This window comes from Strix aluco, chromosome 29 (genome assembly GCF_031877795.1).
Source record: "Strix aluco isolate bStrAlu1 chromosome 29, bStrAlu1.hap1, whole genome shotgun sequence".
NCBI classification, from domain to species: domain Eukaryota; kingdom Metazoa; phylum Chordata; class Aves; order Strigiformes; family Strigidae; genus Strix; species Strix aluco.
This window is the reverse complement of record NC_133959.1, coordinates 3828100-3848252: the sequence shown is the minus strand read 5'-3', so window position 1 is coordinate 3848252 and position 20153 is coordinate 3828100. Positions and strand designations below refer to the sequence as shown.

The window sequence follows — 20153 nt, the reverse complement described above, 5'->3', positions numbered from 1 at the left end:
ACCAAGCACGTTGGCTGCCCCATGCAAACATGGGGGGGATTTTTGACAGCAGATGTCATCATGGTTGGACTAGATGATCTTCAAGGTCTTCTCCAACCTAGGTGATTCTGTGATCAAACTAACCCCACCTCCACCAGCAGCTGGGCTGCGGTCCCGGCCCAAGCTGGAGGGAAGGCTGTTTGCTGAAGCCCAGGAACCAGAAGGCAGAGATGTGACCCCAGGTCTGGAGCAGGTGGCAATCACTGCTGCTTCATTCACTTTTAGATTTGTAAAGGAACCTGCAAAGGTCTCAGGCTCTAGTGCACTTACAGACATCCTGGAGGCAGGGAACAGGAGTCCATCCCCCAGCACAAGGAGACCCGTCTGTCGGGTCTGTCTGTACAGCCCCTGGCACCAGAAGTGAGAGCAGTGCCTGAGGATCAGGTACAAACCAGCTTTGTGTGTGCAAGGCAAGACAGACCGTTAAATCCTGCATCTTCCCGCACGCTGAGGACACCTTTTACTTTCTCAGTGAATGATGCACTGTATTAAAAAGCCCTCCCCTTCCCACCCACCCCTCCCCAGCTCCCACGCCTCCTCTAGGACCAGATCCTGCTGGATGATGGGCACCCCTTGCTCCCACTGAAAGCAGCAAGGAGATGGTGTGCTCAGCATCATTCACCCGGAGGAAGAGTGTAGGGAGATATTTGGTACCTCGCAGCCAATTGGAGGAGAGGTGACACTGAAAGGGGGGTGCTTTCTGCTCCTCTCTCCACCCATCCTCCATGACACCCCCCTCCCTGTCATCACCACCACCGCCATCCTCCTCACACACAAAAGCAGTGCAATTAGCTGACTTAAGAGAGCTGAGGCTTAGCCAGCTGCAAGAGGAAAATAATAATAAAATACCTTGGAGGGGAGGGAGGCAGCAGAGGAAGCAGCAGCCATGGAAGAATACAAATAACTGCCCTCAATTCCACCCCCCTCAACAAAATCCAAATCACAAAGCAACAACTGCTGTGAGAAAGGCCGACCTAGATGCATCCCCACACTCTTCCGCTGAGAAAGCCGCACGTAGCTGCATCCGGATCCAGGCGCTGGACCTGCTGAGCAGCCCGGCTCCGTCGGGAGGAATGCCTGGCTGGGATACAGGCAGGATCTTCTTTGTTCCTCATTAGCCACAAGCATCGGTGAGTACAGCATCATCTGGGCTTCCACCAGACGCCAGCCTGGGATTTGCTTCAATATCTTTCCTTTCTCTTCCTCCCTCCATGATGCTTTCAGGGTTAGCAGAAAGCGGATGACAGCAGTGGGGAGGAGGGAGGGAAGGTGGGGTCTCTCTGAGCCCCAAGGTATCTCCTTTGCCTGCATGTAGAGAAATCAAAAATGGAGACATGTGTGACCGTGTCATGGGCATCGCACGCAGTCAGGCGCGGGGGTGAGGACAGCATACACCGTGTGTGTGCTGGGAGGGAAGGCTGAGAGCCACGGGGCAGGGAGAGCACCCTGCAGCGCTCCCAGCCAGCTCTTTGCTCTGATTCCTATCTCTGCCAGCGCCTGTAATAAAGACAGATGCTGGATTTACTCAGGCCTCTACGTAGCTTCATTCCTTTAAACCAGATACACACAGACAGATTTATCTCCCTCCAGATCATCACCAGCGACACCCTCTGTAAATACAAGCCTCCAAAGGAAGCAGAAAAAGCACTGGCTCTCTAGAAGAGCCATATAGCTATGGGTCAAACTCTGCTAGGTGCTGATTTCCCTGACACCAGGAAACAGAGAGAGTTGCCCCATCCATTTGGGAAATCACCTTAGGTCCCTTATCCTTAAAAAAAAATATGTTACTATCCAGCCAGTGCCTGGGTACATTTACAGTGTGAAGGCTGAGCTCAGGAAGAGCGTTCAAAACTGTCCTGCGGTGGATGGGTTAATGCATGTGCCCAACATATGAGCTGATTTCCCTTGAACATGTTCTATATAAGGCCTGACCTTGTCCCCTCCAGCCTCAGGTGCTACTAAGCTCAGCTGCAGCAACACCCAGCTGAGAGCAGCAGATCTGCTTGCTCTGCCCAGAGCTGGTCCTGCAAGGACTGCTCCTCTCTTAGGAGCTGCAGGAACAGCCCCTGGGAAATAGGTACAAAGGTTCTGCTTTTTGCTGGCTGGCAGCGTAGGAACCTTCTAGTGAAGGCAAATGATATATATGGTCCTAAGGGCCCCTCGTGCTGCTGCGATGTTAGTACGAGTGAAAACAAGGCTCACTGGATTTGAACTTCTGTTCCTACCGGTGCAGGAGAAAGCCCAGGGAACAGCACCCCCACCTTGCCTCCATTTGAGGTGCTCCAGTTTTTTGGCATCTGCTTTGGTTTACCTGGAAGCAAGGCAGAGCTGTGAATTCTTCAGGGGTGCGGAAGGACGTTCAACATCCCTGTGAAGGCCTCTCCACCCTCTTCCATTTCTCTCTGGGTGCAGGGACAAGCGTGGGGATGGAGCCCAGGCCAGGCAGCAGCAGTCAGGAATTTCTCTGCAAAACCAAAGCCATTAACTTCTGCCCAGGCCAGCAAAATGGAAACTGGTGCTACTGCCAAACCAACCTGAAACCAGCCTGGGAGGAGCTCTTCTCTTCCCTTTCAGCCACATTTCACTTCCCTCAGCAGAGGTGCTTGTTTAGGTTGAGATTAGTATTGGAAGAGAAATAGCAAGGGAAAAATGGGTGGACATCAGCCCAGACAGAGTTGATCCTCAGGGAGAAGCACTAAGGTCACACAGAGCAGAGACAGACCTTTTGCTTTGATCCAGGGCCAACCTCACCTCCTCTTTCTTGTCCAAAGCGTGACAAGTAGCCACAAAACCCCATGTCCTTGCCTTGTTGCTTTCGCCAAACAAGCAGCTACCACTCTGCTTCTCTGTGGAGCATGGTATCAGCATACCTGCTCTGAACGGTTTGGATTAAATGCTCCCAGGTGGGGATGCTCAATGCCAACCTCTCTTGCCTTCCACCTTCCAGCCTGAGCCCTTCCTCGAGGGAACTGCCGTGCAGCCAGCCCCTCTCTGAGCACGATGGGAACCACAGAAGCCACTTTGCGGATGGAAAATGTGGATGTGAAAGAAGAATGGCAAGACGAGGACTTCCCCAGGTTTGTTCCCTGCAAAAAAGCCCGGGAAAATGTTATTTCTTCCTGTAAGAAACCAGCAGGCCACGGAGCATGTGGGTCCCTCCCACTAGTCCCAGAGGCAACAGGAGTCTTAACTCCAACAGGGCAATTCTGGCCAGAGAACTGAGCTTTTGTAGCAAGGCTGCTCTGAATGCTTAAAAATTTTTGGGAGGCTTCTGGCAACCCTCTGTGAGCATGCCAAGGAGATGGTAAGCAGTCGGGTGCAGAGGACAGGGAGATTAGCAGGGATGGATGGATGGATGGATGGATGGATGGATGGATGGATGGATGGGTGGATGGATGGATGGGTGGATGGATGGACGGACAGACATAGGGATGGATGGACGCATACAGGGATGGATGGGTGGACTCCTTCCCAGTCTCTAAATCAAACAGTGTCTCCCCAAACAGAGGAAAGCTGCTTTGCCAGGAATTTGCCCCAGGAAGCGGAGTCATTGGGCGGCAATGACCGCTGGCACTGACGTGCAGAAGCTGCATGGTTGCAAACCTTGTAAGAAATGGTGTGTGGGTGACAGAAGGTGCCAAAATGGCAGCTTTCACCTTCACAGATGCTTTAGTAACTGCACAGAGCGTCAAAAAAATCCCCGCAAGCTCCACGTGCGCTGAACTCCCTGCAGCCACCCAAAGGGTGCACCCAACCTCATCCCCACCCCAGCGCTCCCCCACACAACATCCAACTCTAAAGCCCATGGCCCAGCAGTGGCTCGCTGGGGCACACGCAGCGTGGCCAACACCGAGCCTTGCTGCAGCTGGGGTGTGGGCTGCTGAGGGGCTTTTCACCCTGGCCCAGCTGCAGCTGAATTCCCCCGGAGAGCCCACAGAGCCCCTGTATTCGCAGACAGTGGCGCAGTGTGCTGGGAGGGCGGGTGTGCACAGCCCCCGCCGTGCTAGAAAGGGTCTCCTGTTCCCCTCAGCACCGGCAGATGAGCTGAGCTCTGTTTAACCAGGTCCAGCTGCATCACTAATCTAAGCACCTCTGTCTGCCAGCCCAGCACCCGCCTCACAGGACGTGCCTTGTCCTTCCGCTGGCCCCAGGGGTGGGCTCAGCCAAGCCCTTGGGTTTCTAGGATGGATTTTTTCTTTCCTCTGAGAGCAGAGCTTTGGGATGATGGACCTCTGCCAGCCCAAGGCTCCCCCAGAGCACTGTGCTGACAAGCTTTTAATTGAGTAGGAAGGAAAGCGGGGTATAGAAAGGAAAGTGAGGTATATAGGAAGGAAAGCAGGGTATAGAAAGGAAAGCAGGGTATAGAAAGAGGAAAGCATTGACCCAAGGCTCCCTAGAAGATCTGGGGACAAAGCTGGATGAGCTGGACACCTACCCACTAACCCACACCATGTTGGAGCAGGAGTTGCCAGGTTCTGTTTCACACTTGCCATGCACTTGCCGCAGCCACAGCCAGGCCTTCAAGGGGCATTTCTTCTGCAGAGCCCCCAGCACCACCTCACACAGGCATCAGCACTCCTGCCTAGCAAACGAAGCCCAGGGAGAGGCAAAGGGATGTGACCATGGCTGGGTGGCAAGCCAGTGGCAGGGACAAGGCCAGAGCCCTCCAAACAAGCTCCCCAGCCTGCTGATAGACGGCTGCAGAGGGATTAAGTCGGGAATGGTGCAAGTGAAATAGAGCCCAAACAGCCACGAGGCAAATGAGTGAATGCTAGCTGTGTTAAATGGCATTAAAAATAAATAAATAATAATCTTCAAGACACTTCCTCCTAGAAGCATTAAAATAATAGGGCAGAAGCTGCTGCATGTGGGACAGTAGCTCTCTAGCAGATGATTTGCTGCATAGCTATTTTTGCATAGCTGTGATTAACCAATCTTGCCACAAAAAAAACCCATATCCTAGACAAAGATCTGGGCTGGGGGAGCTGAATTCAGCTGCTCATTAAGGACACAGGGCGACATTCCCATCCCTCCCCGAGCAGCTGATCTGCAGAACAAGCTCCTGCCTTGCAGGCTGCCAAGGTGCAATGCCCAGGCACTGAGCAAGCAGCGAGGAAGCGGAGAGGAAAGGGTTCTCCCTCCTGCTGCTCCCTGAAGGTTTAGCTCCTGCCGACAGTCTGTCTGTCTGTCTGTCTGTCTGAGCTTGCAAGCGCTGCCCTGCGCCGCTGCTGCCGCGGTGCCCGGGGCGGATGCAGGAGCATGCTCACTCCATCCCACTGCCAGCGGATAACGGGCCGGGAGGGCTCGGGCTGTGGGAGCCCGAGAAAAGGTGCTGATAGAGGGAAACTGGGCAGCAGGCGCTCAGCAGAAAGCAAAATGGTGGCATCCGACCCTTAGAAAACCTGCTTCGTTCAGAAAATTTGGCATCTGGGGCTAGCCGCGTTTGGGGAGGAAGATTGACACGAGACGGGGAGGTAGTGATTCGAGCACCCTTTGGGAAGGTAAGAAAGCCCTTTTCTTCTCCTCTGACTTTTGAATCGCTTTCCTTAAATTAATCTGAGCATCAGGGAGCAGAGTGCCTGACTGCAGCACGTACTCGGTACAGCTGGGCCTTTCCCCCCCGCCTCCCTTTGATGCTGTATCACCAAGTTGTGCCAGGCGCCAGCTCACAGCCAGATAAACAACCAGCCAGGCCCCGTTCAAGACAAAAGCAAAAGGGAGGAGGAGAAGCTGGAGGGGGAAGAGGGATCTTTCTGACTGCTCAGGAATATTGTGGCAGCCCACAGGGTCTGGGTGCTGCACAAGCGAGCAAGGAGCCTTTGATCAGGTCTCCAACTCTCATAAATATACAACAACCAGCTAGGAGAGGATTATCCTTTAATCTAAATATTTATAGGGTTTAATTTGGCTGGTGGCTCTGGTGTCATGGCAGCCCGACGAGGAGCCTTTGTAGGGCAGAGCTGGGCTGTATCCTCCTCCGGGCTCGGTACCGGTCCCCATCACCTCTCCCTGCCATCACTGGATCATAAGGTCGGCAGCTGCTGGACACCAGCCCCATGCACAACCCCATCCCCATTCTTACAGCACTGCCTTAAAAATGGTGGGGTTTTCCCCACATTCAACCCCAAGGCTGTGCCAGCACCCAGGATTTTACACCTGGAGGTGTAAAAGCTCTTCCCTGTGTTTAGGGGGAGCTTCCAGCAAGGGGCAGGTGAATCGAGGACAGCTCAGAAGGTCCCTTTTAAACAGACCTTTGACAACATGAACGTGTCATGGGGTTGGGGGGTTTGGTCATGCTGCGCAAGAAGTTTCAAACCTGGCTAATGCCAGGGGACAGGCACAAGGTCCAACTCAAATGAAGTGTCCAGAAAATATTCAGCTCAGGGTGGGGAGTGTGCTGCTCAGCCACCAGCTAGGGTTCCTCACCACAGAACTGGGGGCCAGATTCTGACTTCACTTCCCCCAATATGGGTCAGGAGCAACTCCAGCACCTTCCAAAGGGTGACAGCCACGTAATGAGATTTGGCATTAGCATCTGTACAGGAAGGCCAAGTTTTAAATCAATGGATGCTTCTAGCCTCGGGCTGGAGGCAAGGTGATTTATACCAAGAGGGTGCAGGAGCCAAGCTCAAGAAGCTGCAGATCCTGACCTCTGCCATGGAGCCCCAGGAAGGGAGCAGCGGGTCAACCTTTGGCTCCAAAATATGGGTTTGAGTGCTGGCGCCTGGATCTTAGCTCAGAATGAACCTGCTCCCAAACCTCAGCAGGGTTTGGGTATCACTGTCAGCTTTTGTGAAATGGGGGCTGAGGTGAGGATGGGGTGACAATTCCAGGAGCACACCTAAGGTTTGATCCTTGCCTTGAACACCGTCTGCCTTAGAGCAAAGTCCCTGCAGACCAAGGAGGCAGTTGCCTCCCAGGAGAGGTGGTTGTGGCAGGCGCTTTGGATAAAGTTTTGCTCTGCTGTAGCTGCGGCCTGTGGCAGAAAGCAGGATGCACTTTACAAAACCATTGGCAGAGAGTGCAAAGTGCTCTTGTGCTAAGCATCCACTGCTGGCTCAGCTGCTGCTGGGATCAAAGCATCCCCCACTGGGCTCAGGAACAGCCAAATTCAGACTGTCTGGACAGCCCACTGCATTGCCTACACTGTGCAGGGAACAGGAATACAGACAGCAAAGTACCAACTGCAGAAGATGTTCCCTGGTACCCTTGATAAGGAGCCCTAGAGCTTGGCACTGCCTCTCAAACTTCTGACAGAGATAAAAATGGGGATAATGTGGAGAAAGTGAGGATGTTACCAGGCTCTTCTGGGGACAGGATTTGTTCCTGTGTCCCTGACTGGATTTTCCAGCCTCTTGGCTGAACGGCGGCATGAGGGATGTATTGGGGGGGGTAAATGCAGGGCTAGTTTGGAGGTTACTAGGGATTGCACAGTGCTCCAGTAATAAAGCACAGCTGCTGGGCTGCTTTTGGGCAAATCACTGAGGGTATCCCTCAGGCTGAGCTCACAGGCAAAAGGCAAAGGGCAGAGCACACATGAGGCTGCACGTTTTTCCCTGATGTCCCCAGTTCTCACCGCGCTCTGCCATGGAGTGACTTTCTCCTAAACATCTCCCATTATCTCCTGTCTTTTTACTTCTGCATCTTGGCTTGCCTGCAGACCTCTCCCAGAAGAGACGGGGATGGAGTCGCTGGGCAGCCCTACAGAAGACGAGAATACATCCTGTAAGTACCAGTCTGCCTTATCAGGAGTTCAAAGGAAAACAAGCCTATGGGAATGGCAGCTTGCAGTTAGCACAAAAGCCAGTTCCCTTGGAGTATCCACCAAAAAATCCCACATGGGAGAGGAAACCAGCAGAGATTTGAATTTGCTAATTTTTCACAAGAAGCTGGGGGAGGAAATAGGTATCTCAAAAGTGTGGGTGCTTTTATCCAGCCATACCTGCAGGCGTCCAGAACCTCCCAGCTATGAGCCACCACTCTTAGCTTCCAAGACCGTAGCCTGAAACGTGCATGATGAAAGCACCATGTCTTGCACTAAGGGTAGAGGATGAGGACAACTTGTCAGTTATTTTCCTTTTAACTTCAGCTCCCCCAAATACTTTGAACTTTAATGGGGCGCATCGTAAGCGGAAGACACTTGTTGCACCAGAAATCAACATTTCCCTGGACCAGAGTGAAGGCTCCATTCTCTCCGATGACTTCTTGGACACACCAGATGACCTCGACATTAATGTGGATGATATTGAAACTCCTGATGAGACAGATTCCCTTGAATTCCTGGGGAACGGGAACGAACTGGAATGGGAAGGTAAAAGGCTGGTTTGGGGTGAATGTCTGCAGGGGTTGGGGCTTTTTTTAGCCTCATTTTAACCACTTCTGGCACCACTCACCATCAGCAGCTGAGGACCAACTTCACCAGCAGTGAATCACAGCACACACAACCAGGCCCCATCTTCCACACAGCATCTGCCCCAGCAGGACCCCAGCTATAGCCCAGGAGTCCCGGTGTTGCTATCGCAGCACTTCCATCAGGGCATAGTGTGGGCAGAAATAGTTCAGGGACTTGCAAACCCCAGTCTGGCCATAACTCAGGATAAGGCTGTGGACACACGTGCCCTTCCGGCAGCAGCTGGGCCACCACTCCAAGCTGGAAGGCGCTGCCTGCTCAGCTCTGCCAGTAGAGCTGTCACGTGAATGTTCAAACATCTCGAATAACATGGTCTTTGCTAACCTGGCTGGTTTGGACTGAATCGGGCTAAGGAGGACTCATGCAAGCAGCTCTGCTAGCAGATCAGAAGACAACCCCTCTGGCACAGGCGGTGCCTTCTTCAGCCAGTATAGATGGATCTGAAGGAGGATCCAGCAAAATTCAGGTGCCCGACCTGTGACTGCAGGTACTAAAGCAGCATGAGGTGATAAGCTTATTTCTATTACAATCTGGCAGTGCAACAAGATTAAGAACCACAAACTTACACAGATCAAAGTTGCAGATGAAACGGATCATCCTCTGTTTGTGGTTGCTCTTGTCTCTTACTGCACACCAAAGCTCTTGCAGAGCCTCTTCGTACATCATATTAAAGGCAGAAATGTTTGTCCCTTTTCCAGATGACACTCCTGTAGCCACAGCCAAGAACATGCCTGGGGACAGCGCAGATCTGTTTGGGGATGGTGGGACAGAAGATGGGAGTGCTACTAACGGACGGCTCTGGAGGACTGTCATCATTGGAGAGCAGGAGCACCGCATCGACCTCCAGATGATCAAACCCTACATGAGAGTGGTGACACACGGAGGTGAGGGGGAGGGAGGCCTAATCCTGGCTTGGTGGATTTCTTTCAGTCCACCTTTGTCAAACTGGAGGGGATGCCATGACTGATTGTTTCATCTTTAGGGAAAAATTGCTATTCATTTTGTACCACTATGTGGCAGACAAGCACAAAAGCACCCAGCTCATGGTAAAAAACATAGTCACTGTAGCAGGCTTTCAGTAAACCAAAGCAGCGATAAAGCTGGCTCTGAACAAGATGGAATATACCCCAACCCTCAGCCCTGGGTGCAGGCAGCATTGCCAGTGATGAAGGGACTGCAGGGGCTTAATCCCTCTGCAGGGATCTGTCTCTGGAGGCACAGCGAAAGGCCATTGCGCCCACAGTTAGTGGCCACTTCTGAAATCTGAGCAAGGCCAAGCAGCGACCCAGGGCAAAGCTCTCAGCTCTGTGCTGACACACACAAATTCCTTCCCTGAGCCCCACATGCCTGTTATAGCCAAAACCAGGATCAGAGGCAAATCAGATCATGAAGGAGGTCTGCAAGAGAGACAAACACTTACCTAGAGCTGAACAGAGGCACAAAAAACAGCACAGGCCCAAATTTGGCAATACATCTCCACTGCTATTTTTCCCCCAACTCTCGCATCTCCCCCTGGAAAGAGTCACTGATGCTGCCTGTGTCTCTTTTTCCCAGGATACTACGGAGAAGGTCTCAATGCCATCATCGTCTTTGCTGCCTGCTATCTCCCGGACAGTAACCTGGCCGATTACCACTACATCATGGAGAACCTCTTCCTGTAAGTGGCTGGGGTCTGTGAGGGAGAGGAGGGCAAGGAAGGTAACTTGGGCTCCAGGGAAACAGTGTCCATGTATCCACTGCATCAGGAACCTCAGCTGGAAGTAGTTTGAGCCCAGGCCAGATGTACCCATTGTGCAGCTGCAGACTGGAGCGAGCGTCACTGGGTAAGACACTGCCCACAGCGTTTGCACCCAAGTCCAATAAGTCAAAGCATTCGAACATTTAGTGCTAATTATGCCAGTGATGGACTCACAACCAGGGTAGAGCATATGCATATGATGCTGAACAGCTGGTAGATGCTACTGCTAGGCAGAAGAATGGTGCAGGGATCTCCATCAGAGTAGGCACTATGCTAACAAGCACCAGCAATCCCTGAGAAACACCCTTGAGAAATACCCCTGGGCATCCTGCAGAGAATTTGAAACCTATTCCAAGGTCTACAAAGAAGGGGTCTGGAGTCCTTTTGGAATGATGCACAGCCACCTGAAGAAACCTCAAGGGACTTTTTTTTTTTTTTTTTTTGAGTCTCATGTCCCTGTTGCTTTTGATCACTGCCCAACAGGTATGTGATCAGTAGTCTGGAGCTGCTGGTGGCTGAGGACTATATGATCGTGTACCTAAACGGAGCAACGCCCCGGAGGAGGATGCCAGGCCTTGGCTGGCTGAAGAAATGCTATCAGATGATAGACAGAAGGTGAGAGTCCTGTTGGTGTTGCCTCTTCATTCTTCCCTGTCCTCTTCCCACACCTCTTCCACTGCTTCCTTGCAGCCTTCCCAGCCACCCCTCCCTCCTCACTCCCCACATTCTGTAATCCCTTCCTCTGTCACAGCCTTCTGACTTACTCTAGGCTCTCTTCATCACTTCTTCCTCCTCCTCCTTCCCTCACAAGCATCAGGCTGATGCAGCACCCAAGTTTGAGCTTAAATAGGGCTCTTAAGGCTTTTGTCTGGAGACACCCAGCTGAGGCTGGTGAGCATCGTAACACTTATTAGTGCCCTGACACGTTACGGCGAGTTTAAGAAAAGGTACTTTGAATCTGAGTTTCTGTCCCATGGCTTTTCCACAGGCTGCGTAAAAACCTCAAAGCATTGATAATCGTGCATCCTTCATGGTTCATCCGGACAGTGCTGGCTATATCCAGACCCTTTATCAGGTAAATATAACATGTTCCCAAACTCAGCTGGTTTTGGAGCGGAAGTTTAATCTCATGAATCAGATCTTAAGCTCACCTTTAACTAGCAGTGACCAAGGTGAAACCATTCATCATTTATCCTACCTCTCTCTGATACTTCCAAGGACAACTCTAGAGGTGGTTTTAGGAGACGCTGGTGACTTAGATCCAAATCAAAGTTTGTCCCAGTGGGTAGCACATAAAGATTTACTGGCAAGTGCAGGAATGGTGGTCCTTTTTCCCTCCTACAAATATTGAGAGGTGGGAGTGAAAGCAAAGTGAGGTACAGTAATGTGCCATCTCGTAACAACTTTTAGTCATCAGCACGTCAGCACTGGGAGGACACGGGTACACTCAGACTACAGAGGATACAGAGACGCAGAATTCCCCATTTCCATCAGGAAAATTCTGACTTCCTATGGAGAGAACATCAAAACAAGACCTCAAGCACACACTCTTTCTCTCTCTCTGCCAGTGTGAAGTTTATCAATAAGATCCAGTATGTTCACAGCCTGGAGGAACTGGAGCAGCTCATCCCAATGGAGCATGTACAGATCCCAGACTGTGTCTTACAGTGAGTATCAGAGGGACCTGGGGCACACGTAGCTCTGAGAGGTGGGGGACAAAAATCCTCTGTAGCAGGATATTGTGTTGAATCAAAACCCATGTAATGGAAACACAGAGCCTGGGGCCAACCTTATCTTACACATGTACTGGTGCCAAGCAAGAGCCTGCACACTGTGCTAGTTTGCAGTTTCTGTCACCTTCAGAGCAAACATTGCATTTTACTAAAAGTGTACAGTCCTGACCAGGTAACATTTAAAGAATTTTTCCTGTTTGTTGCAGATATGAAGAAGAGAGGATCAAGGCCAGAAAAGAAAGGTAAAATTAGTTTCTGGGGGGATGGAGGGTGGGTTTGTTTTCTTGGGATGCTGTTGCTTTCTCTCATCATTATTTGTGTGATAACCAGTCAATTCTGTGTTCCTCCTACCCTGATATCCCACACAGCCTACACTTATTTCCTACTGATTTTCTCAAAATAAGCAAAATCTGCAGGAGGGAGGAGAAGTTTGATTAAAAGTTTATTTATCCATAGAACCGTTCCTCTTAACCCCATCAGTGCACACATCCTGAACATGCACCGTATGTGCTAGCCAAGGTCATCAGAAATCACTTTATGTATAAAAATGGTACATTTTCCCCATCTGATGATGCAAACTGACCTTAAAGTGAGAGCTAGTGCTTCTTTTAAAAGCCACTTCATTCTGCTAGAGTGGCATAAAGAGGGCCATTAGTTTACAGTTTGGTTTGTTTCATTTGCTAGAGCCGTTCCATCGCTGGTGATTTCGGTTAGAAGTGCTGGCCATAAATAGTGATAACAATCAGCTCTGCTAAAGCAAAAGGCAGCCACGGCCAGAGGAAAGACCAGCTGGGTCAGCACAAGAGCAATGTGCTGTAATAACACCTCCTCGAGCTGGGGAACTGAATGGGAGATGCCAGTTTGGGAGGATTCAGTTCATTAGCTCCTGAAAAGCGAGTTGTCCAGCCCAAATTAGTCAGCTACCTCCCTCTAGCGCCAACAGAGGCATCCTGAGAGCATCAGGATTATCAGAGCTGTATATCACAGGGACGAGAAGTGGTTTCTGATCCTCTGTAACCTCTGGCTGAGGTCCAGCTATCTCCCTAGAAAGGCCTTAGATACTCTACACTTCCACACTGCTCGCCTCCAGGTGATAGATTTCAAATGTGCTTTGTGTTTACAGGGCAGAAGAGAAACAAGACATGGCTGAGAAGGAAAGGTAACGACTCTATTTTGCTTATCCTTCACTTACAAAATAGCTTAACCAGTCTTTGGTGATGAGAATGGCCCTATTGCTCTGTAGCACCCCTGGGCAGCCAGGCTCTGCGCTCTCGGGAGATGTTTGGACCCAACAGGACATTTCTGAAATGTCTGGGAACTGATAAAGCCTCTCCTCTGCCTAACAGCTCCCTGTGCCATCACTTCTGTGATGTTACTGACCTTCACCTATGCGAATGGATTCCTGACGCTGCTTTTTCCCTCCGTAAAGCTAGCGAACCCGTTTGGTCATGGACCAGAGCCAGAGGCACCAGGGAACATTCTCCTGACATTCAGTTGTAGCATTTGCACGATGGTGCAATGCAGAGGCCAAATACTGCTGTCAGGCGCATCTTGGGTGTGCGTAAAGCCAAGATATGAGGCTGTAACTTTAGATGGGAAGGAAAATTCTAGGCAGGTTTGGAAGACAGTGTCAAAATCCTATGCCAGGATAATTTGGCCTGGTTTTGGCTCTGCTTCAGAGTGATATAGCCTCACTTTTTTTATTCTATCTAACTAGCTCCTGAGGGGGAACAGTGCATATTCATGCTATTCTCTTCCCAGAAAAAAAAAAAAATGGAGCTTTGATCAAAATTGCCAAGATCCACTGGATAAGTCTGAATTGTTCCAAGAAACAAATGGGACCTCAGGGCCAAAAGAGAAGGTGATTAGTTTGTGGTGGAGATTCACTTATTGTTTTGCTGGTTCTCTTCCAAGCAGGCCTGTGCCCCCAGCAGAGGATCAAGAAACCAGGTTTGATTTGTCTCTGTCTCTGTGTGATAGATTTCATTGCGTTTGTAACCCCCTAAAAGGAACAACAAGACTGGGTGAGACCCAGGACCTCTTGAGCCCAGTGCTACTCACGGAGCACAAAAGAGGCACCAGCCACTTCGCAGCAGGGGGGGACAGAACCGGGAAGCTGTTGACACCTTCACCCTGCCGCGGTCACAACCGCAGCCACTGCGGCTTGTCCCAAAGCACGGGCTGGTCACAGCTGCAGCTGCTGTGGGGGCACTTGAGAAAAGCTGCCCCTCAATAAATTACCCGGCATTTGCCACGTGGTAAAGGCGTGCACGTGGGTATTTACTGCAGAGCTGCCTTCCTTTACCCTACAGTAACTTTTTCATGGTTTTGTGCACTCAGGAAAAGTCCTTAGAGAAGAAAAAGCCCATTAAAGCTGTGAATGACATTATCTTTGGCCCTGATACAACTTTGTAGAGGATAACACCCAAACATACTCATATTTTTTGACATAGTGGGAATAACAAATTTTTTTTACTACAATTTGCTTTCTAAAAATACCTCTGTCTTTCTGTTCCTTCCCAGTATGTCATGAATCGAAGCAGAGCGGAATGAATGGAGTAGAAGAATGACGCAGCCTGGCAGTCACCCACGTAAATGACCTTTTGGTGTAAGACCTTGTCACCATCTTATTCCAAGTTCTGTAAGATCACGGAGCCTGCCTCCCCTGTCTCCAAGACGCAAAGTCCTTTAAACTTTTTGAGAACATTTTACTTTAAAAAAAACCCCACACCAACAAACCACAAATCAAAACGAGCCAAGAATAGCACTTTTCAGGACAGGTTGCAGTGTGCTTCAATGATGGTCTGTGGAGAGCTATTAAGTAGTGCAAATAGATACCATGTTTCCTCTTAGTAAGTTAAGAGCATCCTGTAGTCCATTAGTCACCAGCCCAGAAAGAGATATATTTTTTGTTTAAATTATAATCCTTTCCCTTAACTTGCTGCTGGCCAGCACTGAGACATTTTGCTTTAAACTGCACACCCAGTTTCCTCCATACAGACATTACAAGAGCCATTGCCCCAGGGAATAACTAATACAGGCAATGAAAAGAGTGCATTTTCATCCTTTCTATAGCCAGTATATGTCTCTTCCTGAAAATACCAAGTGCCCACCGGTCTAGGCACCTCTTCCCGCCTTGACTGCCTCCGTTAATTCATTGCCAGTTCCTCTTACTAACTCACACAGAACCATTCCTATGAGTAAATGCCATGTTTTTTTCCTGATTTGTTCTGTCTCAATTTGTAAGGCACTCTTGATAACTTTGAGAGTCCCATATGGCGTGGCAGCCTCCACAGAACCTTCTTATGAGCATCTCCTCATATCCACACGCACACACCAAAAAGGTCTGGATTTAAGAAGGAGCCTTACGGACAGGAAAGTTTTTCAAGCCTTGTCTTTGTATTGATTTCATGACACTGGACAATCATTCACTATTAATACCTCCTATTGCGGAGACAAGCTGCTAAATGTTTGAAATTTCCTACTTGCCATCCCTGGGTAATGAGGGCCTCATCTATAAACATACCTGACTGGGAAAAGCCCAGGTGGAGGATGCTGCGGATGTGGGGGCAGGACATTGTATCTGGGTTCAGCTTCTCAGCCAAGAGATGCAGACGTGCTATTGAGACTCTGAAATTTGTATTTTGGACTCGTGAGGATTCTGTGAGCAAAGAAGGGAAGAAAATTTAAAAAGCAACTATATCTGGCCAAGATAATTTGGAAACTCCTGATTTCACCAGAGCCAACTTACATAAACCGTTTCAAATGCGTCAGGTTAAAACCCCTTGCAGACAACTGCAGATGAAGAATGACCTGCGTGTTTCATCACTTAAGGAGTAGTTCAAACCTGGCAACCCTCACCCGTGACTATTTGAAACTACCGACGCTTCGCTCAGTTCTGAAATCCCCTGGAGGACAATCCTGGCAAAGCAAGATTTTCCCCAAGATAAGGATGTCTCCTCTGAACAGATAAAGCTTCTCTTATTCTTTCAGTGAGTAAAACTGCTACAGATGAGATCTTTATTTTCCTGAGTGCTACAAAGGAACACCAAATATGCTTGCTTTCTTCTCATTTGATAAATGTTTTTCTCATGCTCTTCCATCATGGATGTATTTACTGAACAGACCTTTGCATGAAAAACAGAGCACTGCATCCACAGCATTAACCCCAAGAAGATGAAGATGGTAAAAACTCCATATTCTGTCTCACCGGCATGTTAGTAACAAGCACCAAGCAAGCATCAACCTCCACAGCTTTCTAGAAATTTCATTATGAGCCAGTTATTGACAAAGTGAATTCTGTGCTACAGGGAAAAACAGCACTTCAGGTTTTTTGGAGTTTAGGTTTTATGCCAATAACACCTCCCCACAAACGGCGTTCTGTCCCCAGCTTCCCAAACAGTCAGCAGACATCTGTTTCAAGACAGAAGCAGCAGTCAGAAATTTTCAAACATTAATGTGTTAACCCAGTCTGCAAAGCTGGGTATCCTTTTTCACACATGGTCTGTCAGATGGACTAAACGAACCCACGGAAATTAAGAAAGGACTCTTCTGATCAAATTAATTTTAGTTTAGACTATAAACACTCAAAAATCTTGCAGCATAAGAGAATGTGAATTCACTGTCTCCCATTGATAATACTTAAACCTAGAATTTCCTTTTTTCTTTTGAGACCATTTTTATGCATTTAGATAAAAAATCATCTGCTATGCTTTTCACAAAAGAATGCAATGCAGTTGGACACTGAAAGGGAAGTTTACAATTATATAATGGACAAAATTGATAGAACATTTAATAATGTTTTAAAAGTAGAACTCTAGAAACCTTTTATGCATCGTAATTACTAAACACTTCAGTGAAAAATGTTCACAACATCATGGAAAATAGTGCTGTTATGGAACACATGGACATGGCAGATAAGAAACCTCGATTATGTTTAGTCTTGAGACCTAAAGAAATAGACTGCTGCTTGATCCTCAGCAGTAACCATACCAGAAGAATGTGGGGTTTGGTTGTTTTGTTGTTTGGGTTTTTTTTCCTCCGAAGAAAAGACACTGTGTCTACATTTTCAGAAAAAACTACAGAATGAGCAGACCTGAAGATGAAACAATATTTTTCAAGTAATTCCTTCAGGGAGAGGTTAAGAGTTCAGCTGTCAAAAGGACAGATTACCTATTTCATTTCAAGATCGAAGTCAGTCATTTGTTTGAATACAAAAGTCAACTTGTAACTTTGAAATAATTTTTCAAAAAGTGCACTTTCTGATAGAGCACTCTAAGTAGTATGCACTATATCTTAATTTTTAACAAAATTTTATGAGTGTGTAAATTTTATGTTCCTGGATGGATGGATGGATGGATGGATGTCTATATGTCTTTTCAACACAGAAAAGAACCTTCAACCCATAATGGATAAACTATAGCTAAATGTAAAAAGTGCATTTTTATAGCAAAAAAAAAAAAAAAAAGTATCATTAACTTCTTCAGTGATTTTAGATGCTACTTGAAACCAAAGTAGCTACAAATTCTTTGACAGAAACACAGCAACAATCAAGTTGGCAGTGTCCCTGTACCAAATGTGGAGCAACATATGATGTCGATAGACCTGCACAGGCTCCAAACAAAATCAGACCTACGTGCATTAATAAACACACCACCAAATACGCTGCCTTCATCTTTAGAAGAGCATCACAGATTTAGATCCAAGCGCAGCAGAGGTGAGAGATTGCCTCTCAGGGACAGCTGAGGAAGATTTCGGAGGCTGCAGACAGATGGGGAGTTGTCAACCAGTGATTTAAACCCAAGGACTTGCCTTGCACAAAAGTCAAGCAGTGACAATAGACCAAACAGAAATCTGAGGTGGCTGAAGCCATTTTACCAATTTCTTCGCCAGTTCCTTAAAGAGAGCTGTTCTCAAAGCCTGTTTGTGAAAGGGTTTACCAGCCGAGCTCTACATTTCCACTGGAGATGCAGTTTATAAGAGAAATATGCTATACCAGCAAAAAAAAAAAAAAAAAAAAAGTTGCTAGTAAAAGTGCATTTACATTAGGACTTTTGCCAGTATATATACATATGTTTAAAAAATAAAATGAAATAAACTACATCCTTTCAGCAATACTGCTATACCGGTCAGTGTTCCAAATGTACACCAGACCTTGTTTCTGCCTCATAAAAACATCTCCCAAGGATAAATATTTTGACTTATGAATGCACTGTATTATATCAAACAACATGTATTATCAACAGCATTTTTCTGATCCAGGATTCTACCTTTCATGAGATTTTCTAATGGTGAATCCATGTAGAGCCACATTTTAGCTGCAGAAAAAAATATTTTACACCCATGATAGCGTATTCACAAAAAACCTGGTTCTCTTACAGTCTAATTATTGACTGAATTTCAACATTCACCCAGCATCAGCCTACAAACTGAAAAATCAGATCCCTTCCTGTACAGTTGATGACAGACTAGGAAATACCTTCCCATCTCTTTCAGGTAGTCACAGGACTGGACGTAGCCTTCGGAAATGCAGGCACTTGTCACTGCATTATGCAGCAACCATCAGATTTATACGGTTAAAACTACTTTGTTTTGGCACATATAGGAATCATCCAGATTTGGGACTGTCCAGTAATTTTAATTTTGATTCACAAGGAAGACACAGGAAATAAAACTGAGATGCTGCTGTATATGCAAGTTGGATAATTAAGACAATTTCTTCTGTACAGTACTGTGTAAATGTGAGTGGATATTTAGAGCATACCTCGTTGCGATTTCTCCATCTATTTTTTCCAAAGATTATTTGCTTACAGATGTGCGTACACAGGTATGAGAAAACCTAAGTGGTAAAGGTTTTAAAAGCAACACATCCTCTATTTTACATATCTAAGGATGAAAAAAACAAAAGAGTTAATGAAATGCTGGTGGCAATAAGCTCAGATTGGCCTGACAGCAGGTGAAATGTACAGGCAAAATTGCTATAAATACAAAAGCACATGTCTTCTCTTTTGTATTTCCATATTTACTGGCAGTCAAAAATACAGCATGCTACTGGTAAAGTGAATTTTAAAAAGTCACCATGACAATATAACATAATCTATCTCAGTTTTTTTTTCCTTTGTAGAGGGCCCTTTTAACCCAAACCTACACGTAAAAATGTGTGAACTGTCATTTTTCTAAAGTGTTTGTAATTAGGTGGTTTATGCTAGAAGACATAGATTGCTGTTAAGTATGTATTATTATTTTTGCTTTGTATTATTCCATAAGAATCTGTGGATATTCAATTAAAATGAGACTAATCCTTAAGGAAAAATGCATACCCCTCTTTTTGTCAGTATCTTTTATTTAGACTTTGGCTCCGTAGAGAAAATACAATGAAACTTTTGCTTTGGATGTTACTCCTTTGAATAAAGCAAGTCACAGTCATCCCTGGCAACTATGATACTGCAAAATGAACCTCTCCGAATGTTTTTACTAAAATAACTTCTATTCTACAGACATGGCGTATGATCTTTCCCAGTTTCCCTCAGTGTTATGCTTTAGAAAAGAGTCATGGAAAAATAGCTTCCCTTGGGTTTCTATCAACTGTACAGAACAATACTTGTCTCAGGTTTTTTAATCTCACATTATTTTTTTCATATCGTTTTATACTTAAATGGATAACATGATTGGAAATAAATTGTAAAAACAAATACACGCACACAAAAACCCAACCCAAAGCCATTTAAACCGAAAAAAAAAAAAAACCCAAACCCTTGTAAACAAGTATTTACAGGAAAATGCCTGAGATGTCTGATCTGAGTGGTTTTTAGATACATTATTAACATATTTCAATTAATGAATTGGAAGTGCTGTGAAGTAACTCATTCAGGAAACGCATATTAGTTTAAATGAGTATATATCCACAGGGCTACACTTCTGCTCTATGTTTGTATGAAAGCAGATTTTTTGCCATGATTTTATTTTCACCAAAACAATTCTACCCCCAATCACATTGGTATCGACAACATTTTTTTCTGCTCCTTCGGATTTTTTGTTAAATTTATGTACAAAGGTTGGCAGAAGGAATTGCAGTGCTATATCTCAAGTATAAAATTTGTGTGGACAGTAACAATGCAGGAACCTGTTTTTCCAGGGGTGTAACAGTAAATTGCTGCTCACCCCAGGCTCTACAGTCCTGTAGTTACTTGCTTTTGCAGCGCCTCCAATGTAGGCACATGTTTCTAGGTTATGA

At 47.1% G+C, this 20153-nt stretch overlaps 1 protein-coding gene across 3 annotated transcripts; it reads left to right on the top strand.

Moving 5' to 3' along the window:
- Positions 1–777: 777 nt before the first annotated feature.
- On the top strand, positions 778–19236 carry ATCAY (ATCAY kinesin light chain interacting caytaxin). Of its 3 annotated transcripts, none has more exons than XM_074808686.1 (13): positions 778–1169; positions 2987–3116; positions 7700–7764; positions 8129–8350; positions 9148–9333; positions 10004–10106; positions 10671–10802; positions 11176–11262; positions 11756–11854; positions 12127–12162; positions 13044–13079; positions 13838–13870; positions 14444–19236. In XM_074808686.1, the coding sequence occupies exons 2-13, from the start codon at positions 3040–3042 to the stop codon at positions 14451–14453; spliced, it is 1086 nt and encodes a 361-aa protein (XP_074664787.1). In that variant the 5' UTR covers positions 778–1169; positions 2987–3039; the 3' UTR covers positions 14454–19236. The 3 variants fall into 3 exon arrangements, with proteins under 3 accessions (XP_074664787.1, XP_074664786.1, XP_074664788.1); XM_074808685.1 differs by having other exon boundaries at positions 13835–13870; XM_074808687.1 differs by lacking the exons at positions 778–1169; positions 2987–3116 and adding an exon at positions 5391–5540 and having other exon boundaries at positions 13835–13870.
- Positions 19237–20153: the final 917 nt, after the last annotated feature.

Coding starts and splice junctions, on each gene's coding strand:
- ATCAY (XM_074808685.1), top strand. CDS start 3,040: ATGGGAACCACAGAAGCCACTTTGCGGATGGAAAATGTGGATGTGAAA. Junction 10,803..11,175: donor TATCAGATGATAGACAGAAG/GTGAGAGTCCTG, acceptor GCTTTTCCACAG/GCTGCGTAAAAACCTCAAAG. Junction 11,855..12,126: donor ATCCCAGACTGTGTCTTACA/GTGAGTATCAGA, acceptor TGTTTGTTGCAG/ATATGAAGAAGAGAGGATCA.